General features: G+C 34.5%; 1 protein-coding gene across 1 annotated transcript in view; it reads right to left on the bottom strand.

Moving 5' to 3' along the window:
* The window catches only part of DIAPH2 (diaphanous-related formin 2), a 174,752-nt gene extending 163,677 nt beyond the window's left edge, over window positions 1–11,075 (bottom strand). The window contains exons 1-4 of the mRNA XM_009881778.1: window positions 10,986–11,075; window positions 9,769–9,801; window positions 7,138–7,314; window positions 5,532–5,636 (exon numbers count right to left, since the gene is read on the bottom strand). Coding sequence (XP_009880080.1) covers window positions 5,532–5,636; window positions 7,138–7,314; window positions 9,769–9,801; window positions 10,986–11,075 — 405 coding nt within the window. The remainder of the gene's footprint in view (window positions 1–5,531; window positions 5,637–7,137; window positions 7,315–9,768; window positions 9,802–10,985) is intronic.
* Between the last annotated feature and the right edge of the window lie 319 nt (window positions 11,076–11,394).

Raw genomic sequence — 11,394 nt, 5'->3', positions numbered from 1 at the left:
AGCAGGAATTATTTGAAACAGGTTTTAATGCAATGAACTGAAGAGTTAACAATTTTGCCCCTTAAAAATCAAATACCTTTAAATACTTTTGTTGTGGTTAGGTATTTTCTCAATCAGCATATGAGCCAGTACTGTTTACAAAACTAAAAAGGCTTGATGAATACAGACAGAAAAGTCTGTTTAAAGACCACCCTGAATAAAGCAAAGCCAACAGCAATTTCTTCATCCCTATGCACTATATCTTTAAATATTTAAGTATACCTGAGATAATGAGACAGTTTTCAGTCACAGGTTGTTCTTTATTCTTTGTACTACAAAATATACGTACTGAATGTGACCTAAATAGAAAACATTGCAGCCAAACCAGGCTTTTCAGATACTGCAATCAAAAATAAAGTTCATCCATAACTAAAAAGTACATCTTTGCTTTCAGCCATCATTTCAAATGGATATGTAATTATTCCCAAAAAAACAATTTTTTCCAAGAAACACATTTGCTGAATGCAGTACAACAAATTAAGCCCCAAATACTTTTTAGTAACAAAATAATAAAGAAAAAGCTAAATTCAACCATGGTTTAACATAAAACATAGCTGAGCACTTAAGAAAAAAGTTACATTGTGAGTGATCTCATCTTATGCTTATTAATTGCCCTTCTGAATCCTCTATGTTAATCTTAGTCTCACACTGATATCCAGCAGCTGACATTTCCACAACAAACTACGAATTATAACAATTAGGAAATTAAACAAACATGTCTAAACAGAATGAAGTAAGCCAAATACTGTAAATTCTAAGTTTTGACTGATTGCCTTAAAAAAAAAAAAAAAGGCAAGACAAGTCTAAATTATATTTGCTGCTCACGATGAACAGATTAGTTCTCAGGGAGTCTGAAGTATTTGGAAACAGACTGTTGAAAACTTAAAAACAGAACTCTCAAACGTGCAATCAATGATCTTATAGTGGTACAACAAACACAACTGAGGTAGTTGATAATTATTATGATAAAACAAGGATTCATTTATGCCCACTGAACTTTCAAATCTAAGATAAGAGTCCAAAATATTCCAGCCTAATCTCTAAAAATGGAAGTGTATTCATGAGAAATAACAAAACTGTCACGTTCATACTCACCGGAACTTTACTTCCGACTATCTGCATGCAGTGGTCAGCCAAGGTTATTGTGTAAAAAAGATAATAATAATAATACATAAATAAACACAGCAAAGTACTTAGTAGGATGTAGCATCATACAAATTTTTCAGTGTTTAATCATTAGTGGTAGTTACATTCTTTTATTATTTTATCAAACTGTTTAAGAGTTACAGCTTCTCAACAGGAAAACAGTAGTTCTACTGTAGGAGAAATAATTTGAAATTCCTATGTTCTGCTGCTGAATCATCAGTACTTTACACATCTACAAATAAATAACTAAATACCTACATTGACATCTGCATCTCGAAACATTGAGAGATATGCCATTTTGTTTAAATTATCAGGTCAGATATTTTACATATGACCCTGAGAAAACTACATTAAAACTAATGGCATACTGACTTCCTTGTATGTGTAACAACTTCATTTATTATGGAGCTTCTGTTCTATTTAGATGATGTCATCACTGAATTTAATTAAGTCTTCATAGTCAAAAACATAGCCTACAGTTATAAATCTAACTTGCATTTCAGAAAATCTCATGTGGCATTTTTTTTCAGCTGCTCAGCATGGATGCTTTTAATTACATGGATAATTAAACAGTGATTTACAGAATGACTTTTTTTTTTTTAACCATGGAACAGCATCTCTGCTTATTCATGTACAAGAAGCTGACTTTACATGGAAGAAACTGCATAAAGGCAACACATCTCTGCCCTGCTCTATCTCTTTGCATGAACAACCATTTTCCTGTGAACACCAGGACTATGAACTTCTGCATAAACATTGCAGGCCTTTTCTAGTCTGTTATTTGCTGCAATCTGACAGCAGCCAGGTTATTGCATAACCACTTTTGTCTGAGTAAGAGCCTGAGACAGCGTGATTTTGTTCCAATATCTGAATTTGATCGTATCTGTTCAGCCTCCACCTGCTTCGTTTTCTTCTCTTATGTCTTCTGTCATTCTTTTAGGAAGTTTGTCAGAAGACAGAAATCCCTGCAAGTCTTTCACAACCACCCCTTCTCTTCTGGGTGAGGCTTCCTCTAGAAGCACAAGATGAACTGTCATCACCAGACAATTCCTTTTCCTAATTTACTACCTTCTTCTCTCACCAATGTTCAACTCATTCAGTATGACAGGTCACCAAGTTCAATTCTGAAATGGAATTCTGAGCCTGCACCATTTCCCAAGTATAACTTCCATGGTCAACAATCTTTGTCTTTGATTGAAAGAAGGAATCACAAGCACAGATAATCACTTGCCATGAAAGCATCCAGCTTATTAGCTTCCATCTTTCCTCCACCCCCCAAGGAAAAGGAAAGCTTTTTTTTTTCCCATCCATTGAAAACCAAGGTTTCTTTCTCACTTGGAACTCCAAAGACATTACAGTGTTTCAGAAAAGCATGGTCAACATGCTGCAGATGGCACACAAGGCAGAGAAAATGTAGCACCAAATTTAAAAATAATTTGGTTAAGACAACATCAGTAACTGAGAGTGGTATTTTCAAATGAGTGGAGAGAGCTCAAAAGCCTAACTAAAACAAACATGAAATGAACCAGAAGAAAAGTGACATCAACTGTTAAGTGTGCTTTGTGAGCTCTAAGCAGAAGAAAAGGCCCAAGAATTTTCAGTATAAACACAGAAATCAGATAAACAATTATCTGTGACCAAAGAAAAAGATAGAAAATTTTAAGAAAGATCATTTTGAATGCAATCAGCATTTTCATGGAAGACAAGCCTGAAGAAAAGAAAGACTGACAATTCATGACAGTAAAATCTGGTTAGGGCTTGTATTCAATTAGTAGTTTAACAAAACAAAAGATGAAATTAACAGTGAAAGTGAGGTTTCAGTTCATTCTAAGATCCCAATAAACGTTTTACAACTGAGCTGTACTTTTTTTATTTTTTAAAACAGCTAAGATGCTAGCTATTTAAAAGCTAAATTAGGGTAACACACTACAGAAAGGTTATTGATATTTCTGAACAACCTGAAATTACTCCATTGAAATGCTGCGATTCAATTGCAAGAAGGACTTACTGAAGCACACAAACGTCAACACGAGTCATCTTTCCATTAGGAAAGACATTTCGCACATGCATAACACATCCATACTGGTGCTGACTTAAGTTCAAAGCACACATTTATGTATGAGGCAATTTGGGGATCTGATTATTTTTATTTATTTTCTTAAAAATTGTTAGTACATTTTGGTGAACATATCCCCAGTTCTGATAAATTTCCCATGCTGTAGCAGATATGGTGGCAGTAATGCAATCCGTTAAAATTTTCAGCAGTTAGACATGCAGTGGCAGCCATGCTTTTCTTACTGAGCTACAAAATTATGGTACTTGAAGCAGCTACATTTTGATATCAATATATATAAGAGAGATCACCATTGCCCAAACACATTTTGGTAAAAAATTGCAAGTACTTCCATTGTAAAAGATTCTACTGCTTTACTAAAATATTTTCACTTACAAAGAAAAACTTAAGATTTAACATTGATCATCAAGTGAAAACAAAAATCTTAAAACACGCAATCAATAGTTCCTGAAGATAGTCTACGCAAAGTAAACTAACAGGAAATTTCATAGTATTCACTGCATAAGCTTGAATAATTCTCCGATAACTTATATGTTTAGCTAGACCATGCTTTAAGCACTGGACTCCTTCCAGGACAGACTAAAGGACTATGGATTTATTTATTGAAATATTAACTCATGCAGGAACATCACTCCTCTTAGAAACATAGAACACCAATTTCACCTTTTAATGCAAGGGGTTTTCTCCCCACCTAAATTCGTAGTGTCCACTGCAAAGCAGTTGCATTTGAGAATTGCACGTCATCGTAGTTTTAGTTTTTTGAAATTCAACTCTGTAGAGCAGATTTTAAAAATTAAAAAAAAAAACAAGTCAACTGTACTGCTTGCAGTCCATGCTCAGAGATTCATTAGGCAGACACCAACATAGTGAAATAAACTGGCAAATAAGACTAAGAAACACATTATTATTTAATGTTATCTGTATTTAGCACTCAGACCTAGCTCTGTAGAACTACTAGGAGTGCAGTCATTGTGTTTGAGCAATTATTCCACACATAGTCTTCATTTCCAGTAGCCTTTTATTGCACACAATAACTTAGGTGTGAAAAAAAAAAACCAACCAACTAATCCTGATTTCCAAATAAAATCATATGCATTACGTAAGTTTATTCAAGAACTATGCTGATAGAAAATTTTATCAATTCAAGCATACTACTGCCCCTTGAATACACAACGCTACCCCTCACCAACACTTCTTCCTAATACGGCAATACATTCAGGTCCTCAGAACTCACCACTGGCCTCTCAAGTTCTTTATACAACAAATAGGGACACAAATCAGGACAAAACCTATTTCTAGGGATATCACAACATACATATATTGTTCTGTTTCATCCAACATTCACGAATTTCTGTGGCATATTCTCCTTTTACATGATAAGAACTGTATTTGCCATAGTCAATTTTTAACACACAAGAAGCATTACTATTGTACTTTCTAACTAGTTAGTACTAATAGCCCCAATGCAGAAAATAAATTACAGCTCTTCACTTATTGAAATGGTGTTTCTCCGCAAATGTTGGGGCATCCAACAGTTCTCTTACAATTCTGGCAGCCCGAAACAGTGAGACTTCAAAAATACTGCATGAAGGATCCATCAACTAACCGTTAATCATTCAACTTAAGTACAGAGAATGATCAACAGGAATTAAAATTCTGAATATATTTTTTTCTACTCAAGATATAATTTGAAACTCATTTTAAGACCATCTTTTCACCACAGGAATCATCTTATTTACCTTCAAAGCATTTTTTAGCAGAATATTTAATGCAATCTTCAAGCTAGCAACAGTACTCAACATATTCAAATTAAGCTAAAATAGCGACTCTACTTCAATTTTAAATACTTTCAATATTTTCACTCCCTGTTTCTAACACTGCAAGTTGTACATCCTATATATATATATATGTCATTACTGAAACCATAAAGTCATGCTATGCCTTCCAAGAACTTCTGGTACCAAAAAATTTGTATAATGAATTCCACAGAAATACTCTATATCACTGGATTTGCAATTTCTTATGGTTTACATGAAAGCACCAAGCTTTTACATTACCCTAACCCTAACAACTCAAATACAAACTAACCCTTCAGATACAGCTGCAAGCATTTAGAAGTATCTTAGGTAATACAGATAAGTTTTTTCCTACCACTCTTCAACGATAAATCCAGACAAAAAAAAAAAAAAAGGAAAGTTTCAAGCTTGACAAGCATAACACTCATGAAGCTAAGCTTCTTACTTTCATCTGTCTTGGAGAGGTGACTACTTACAGATTTGGCAGTTGCAGAAATGTACTGGACAACCATCTCACGTTTTGTGGTCAAGTCTTTATCTCTCAAAGGAGCTTTACGTTCTTCATTTAGATTCATGTCTTCCTGTAAAGAAAAAGACCACACAACATTAAGACTCTATTTCATGCTTTTCATTAGTCTTTGTTATTTTCATACTCCTTTTCTTAAACAAATGGCTCATGATAAAACAAACAGAAGTGGCTTTTTCAGTTTATGCGCGTTTCAGTTTGTTTAATTCTGAACTACCCAATTTTCCCATATAATCCTGTCACTTCCAAGTGTTCACTGTTTTCAAGACTATAATTGCATAAAGGGTAGTTACTATTAGTGAAATTTGACTCGGGAAATAAAACTAGAGGACAAAACCAAAAATTCTACAGCTCAAGCTGATCACCTAAGTGTTATCTCTTGTGAAGTTCCGGTGTTTTTTATAAAATCTTATCACAACAGATATCATTTGTACACTATTTAATCAGAAGACTGTTATTATATAGATTATTAGCTTGTGGCAGGGGTAGATTTGAATGTGTTCTAATTGATCTATTTAAAACAAACCTAAAAATCAAAATATTCTGCTAGATTAAATCTAAAGATGCCTGTTGCAACTTAATAACTGATTAAATACAACATGTAGTCTTGCCACTAAAAGTTCAAGTAACTTCAGATTAACAACTAAGACCAGTCAATTTTACTGTAATAACTTACCAGCTAACAGGTTTTTCAAAGAACTATTAGTCTCTGGAAGACAGACTCACTGTCCGCTTCAATTAACATTACTTGGAAAAGTTAAAAATAAATCCCTTAATCTAATAAGCAAATCAAGCAAGTATTAATTAATACTTATCCAATGTTTCAAAAGAGACTCACAACTTCATTGAACAGAGTAGAGCTACACAATGGAACAGGACAGTTCGTAGGCCACACTGACTCTGTAGTAGTTTAAAACAATTTTAAAGAATGATACAGAAGCCAGTATTTCTAACAAGGCTCAAAAGACTGCATTTCCTGATACTTCATGCATCAACACCGATATGCATGGCAGAAGTAATAAAGACCTGCTTCAAAAGTTTGTGTCTGTATTACTAATAGAAAAGCTTGCGTGCGAGTACAATCACAAACCTTGACAAGTGATCCTAGGACAGAATATATTCAAGACCATACAAAAATTCAGCTTTCTATGCATTAAAATTTTATGAATGGGAGTTACTATTTTCCAAAGGTATTTACTTAAGTTTATTAAAAACTATCCTTTAACAGCATTATCTAACTACTGAAACTAAGGTCTATAGAGGTTGTCTTAATGAAGCAATCAACATCTTACAATTTTTCTTTTTTTCTTTTTGGCTTTTTTGCCTTTGTTTTCTCTATAGAAGTAGACCAAATAATTTAAATATATATAATACTAGCATTCTACGAGTTACTCAGTTGTTTATGTGCCAATTCAGCCAGGTCTATCAGGCCTATGCTATGCCTTCTCAAGTAGTTACTACTTCCAAAATGACAACATTTGAAAATCACTACTGCATAACAAACGCCAACATGAAAACAAAGTAAAACCTTACAAAACCACGTAGCACAATCTTACCATCATTTTTTCAAAGAGATCCATGACTTCTTTTTCTGATAAGTTCATGCAACGCTCATCAACAAGTGCCTGGGCAAGCGGGATTTCACTTATAGAAGGTTGAGAGTCAATAGGATGCTGAATGAGAGGTTTCTCTTTTTTCACTGCTGATTTTCTGAAGCTTGTTATTCTGTCACGCTGCAAAGACATCCATTTAAAAATAAGCAGAAATAGAAATATAGGAAAGCAGCCAGTTGCATGGCAGTAATACAGACATTTTTAGTTAATCCAAGCAGCAAAGTTAAAACTCAAACTGAACTGTAAGTGAAAATACTCTTAACATTCAGAAATTACTTTTCATGGAAAGACAGCAACGTTTTAGGTAAATTCATGACAGGTCACATGCAAAAAGGATATAACTATTTCTCACAATTTCAAAAGTATGCCATCTTTGTTAAACTGTTAGCATTTCAAAATCTTGAATTCATCTTCTCACATTATTCCCTAATTATCCTGATAGTGAATAAGCATGGTACCACAAAGGTAATGTCCAAGCGTTCCTTCACCTGAAGAGCTATAAGTCTTTGGAGGACAACTGAAAAAGCCAGCGTTGGGAAGGAGGTACTCACAAGTTCATCAGGCTTATAAAAAAATCCTGCTAAAGTAAAATAAAGTTTGTAGAGGAATTAATGCTCCAAGTATCATTCACAATTCCTTGAAGTATTTTTGAGTACCGACTCCTGAAATTAGTGCATAATTTTAAAAAGCCAGGTAAAAGATTACTCACATAGAAGCAGCCATCCATAGTTAAATACACATAACAGACATTAGTGAAAGCATATCATATAATCTGCAACGATGTTTCACTGATTAAGGCTGACTTGTTTTAGGCCTTACACCAAACCCCCGCCTTTTTTTTTTTTTTTTTAAAGCATGCTTACTCAGTTAATTTGTTAATATTGGAAACCAACAAGAGCACCTTCCTTATAAGGCCATTTATGACTGTATTATTAATATTCTGACTATTAAGAATAGAGTTATAATTTTTTTATTTAATAATACTGTCTTTAACTATATATATGTATGTTCATTTTGAGAATGTTATGTCTGTAACGATTTTTCTAAATTAACTGTTTGCATCAACAAATACTAATGTATTTGTTTCAGGCATTGAACAGCCTTATGAAGATGTGCTTTCATCTAACTGCAGCTTATGTAGGGTTACCAGTATCATTCATAGCAGTGACTGCAACCTCTATGAAGACATGTAAACCAAAATTTATATTTTCTATGAGTAAACAACCTCTGTGAGGTGTGAAAAGTTTAACAGAGTATTTAATTTGTAGGAAATCTGGATTCATTTTAGATTAGTTCATCGACAAGCAGACAAATTTAACCAAGTGCTATGGAATATGGGCAAGAAAGGATCTTTTTTTTTTTTTTTTCAACCATTGTTTTGTTTCTTTTTCTTGTTTTGTTTTGCTGTTGGGATTTTTTGTTGTTCGTTTTTTGAGATCCTACAAGACTACCTTAAATTTTTGAAGGGAAAGTATCCCTAGATAAGCTGCATGTCCTCTGAATTGCTTTGGAGGTTTTGGGGGTTTGTTTGTGTTTTTGAGGGGAAGGGGCATTGGGTTTGGGTTTTCTTCTTCCTTAGAAGTCTTACATTTGTGGACAGAAACACATTACCTACAAGGATACTGTTAATGTTTAAACAATGCAAGAATTTTACTTTAATCACATTTTTTTTCTTATTAGGATAGTTTACTTAAAATTTTTTGAAACTAAAATTAGGGCATAGGCTATTAAAAAGGCCAAAGATATGACATAATGCCTGAAAGGCAGTACTGAAAATTAGCCAATATTTATCAAATGTAGTTTTACTGTTCACTTACGTTAAAATGCCCATTCAGTAGTCACAAAAAAAAAGAGCTCCATTTAAGATGAATTTCACCATACTGTGATCTGTTTCAAGTATACCCTATTAACAACAAATTTGTTTAATCATATTGCAAAGGTGAGATCACTTTAAAGCCATAAATCAATCTTCTACATGATTACTAAGTACAATTTCTTCATTTCAGACATGTAAGTGATCATTGCTAATAGCCAGTGTGGCTTAACTATTATACGTAGAAAATAAAAATTTATAATTTTACTTCAATCAATTTTGATATGTTTCTATAAAAATACTTTGCAACCAGTTTCAAAGTATTCAGAGTTGGTGCTACTGAATACAAACTTATTGTTTGACTTACAGTACACGCTTATTACCCAAAATGGTTCCACCTCAATCATGTGGCAACTAACTTTGAAGAACCACTGCAGATCCTTTACTGTTAAAAAGAAGGTCAAGAGAAATAACCCTTGAACTGTTGAAGTTTCAACATATCCACAATAATACTAAAGTAATTAGCAATATTACTAAAGTAATTAGAATGTAGCTAACGAAGCTTCTCCAAATAGATATCATTACTTACACTTCTTCAACTTGAGTTACAAATTAATATCTTTAGGAATAGTAACTCAATTTTCTGAAATCTGATACTTAATATCCTTATAAGAACGTGTTATATCGTCCACAACATTTAGAGTAAAATAGCATGCAACATGGAGTTACCATTGCAAATTAAGATGTTACAAAGACCTTACCACATCATCTGCCAAAGTTTTTATTTGAATATTCTATTAAAAAAAAAAAAACACACACACAAATCAAAGAAAAAAAATAGTGTTACCTACTGTTTCAGAATAAAGTCCACAATTTATGCATTCTAACATTAAAAAGCACTTAACATTTCAGTAACTGTTCTATCAAAACTGCAGCTAAATGAGCATGGAATCTACTGCATTTTACGTGAAAAAGCAGGCTTGCATCCCATTTCACCTTGTCTTTTGCTTATTTAACTCATGAGCCTGAAACCTGTATAGCTCTAGCACCCTCACTATTCCACAAAAAAAAGCAGTAAGAGCTCTTAAAAAGCTTTCCAAAACAAACATGGACTATTGGACTTCAAACAGAGTCAGCATACAGCTAGATGACATTCTCAGTTTTGAAGAGTTTGAGACTCGGAGAGTTGAGGAGAATTTCCTGTGCCCTAGATTCTCAAGCCTTCTGCCAATTTCTCCTTAACACTGAGTAATGCAAATTGATAGATGAACTGTTTATAGCCAGTGTATTGATGACGCACAAACCAGTCACTACTATCTCTCCCTCCCCATTACCTTCTCACTTTCTCCTTAACAGCAGTAAAATCCTGCTGACAAAGATCACCACCATTACATCTTTATTCGTGGCCAAGAAGGCAATCTATATCGTATACCAATATCAACAATTTTATCAAGGAAGAATTCAATTAATAAACTTGCTCAATTTACACCAAGCAGTCCTGAATAGGTAATTAAGATCTAGAACTTTGGGGGGGAGGGGGCGGGAGACGACACAGGAATCTGGCAAAAAGTACAGCTCTATATGAAGAAGCATGGTCATTGATCCTTAATGACACAGCCCTGCAAGTCACTGGCTAGGAAAAAGTGACCCTATTTTCTTTGCGAAGTTTCAGATCCCTTGGTTATGCTCTCACCAGTTGAAACCATCAAGGTGCTTCTAGTCAGTATCGTACACCACTGCCTATGGTTAACAGGGTGGGCGAGTTCAGTGTTACTGGAAACGAACCTACAACTGTTCAACATATACACCACTGTAATTCCCCTTGGTGGAAGATACTAAAACACCATGCTGTTTCTAATTTTACTTTCTGTCTCTTGGTTAGTTGTCAATACTGTATTTCTGCAATAAAGCAATTTGCAAGACTATACAAATAGTGGAGGAGGCATGAAGGTGGGAAGGAGGGACTATGTGTTCATACTTCATCGTATCGTGAAGATAAGCATTCAGAGGTATCCAGGAGAGCGTGGTGGACAGACCCTGGCTGACAGGTCAGTCCCCACCCAGCCATGTGCTCATTTCCTCACAGCAGGATCAAGTAAAGACTCAGAAGCGCAAAAGCAAGAAAAACTCATGGGTTGAGATAAAGACAGTTTAACAAGTGAACGGGAAGAAAAAAAGATAAAGAAACAAACGATCCAAAAGCCATCACTTGTCACCAGCAGACCAATACCTACCCAGCCTCTAAGCAACTGCTACATTGGAAAAAACTCCTCCTCCCCACCCTGCCGCCCTGGTTTTATTGCAGAGCATGACATTATGAATTATCCCTTCGTTCAGTTTGGATCAGTTGTCATGGCCATGTCCCTTCCCAACCTCTGGTCCACCCC

The sequence above is a fragment of the Charadrius vociferus genome, unplaced genomic scaffold, assembly GCF_000708025.1.
Source record: "Charadrius vociferus isolate BGI_N301 unplaced genomic scaffold, ASM70802v2 scaffold472, whole genome shotgun sequence".
Lineage (NCBI taxonomy): Eukaryota > Metazoa > Chordata > Aves > Charadriiformes > Charadriidae > Charadrius > Charadrius vociferus.
The sequence above is the reverse complement of the archived record's forward strand: the minus strand, read 5'-3'. Positions and strand labels throughout refer to the sequence as shown.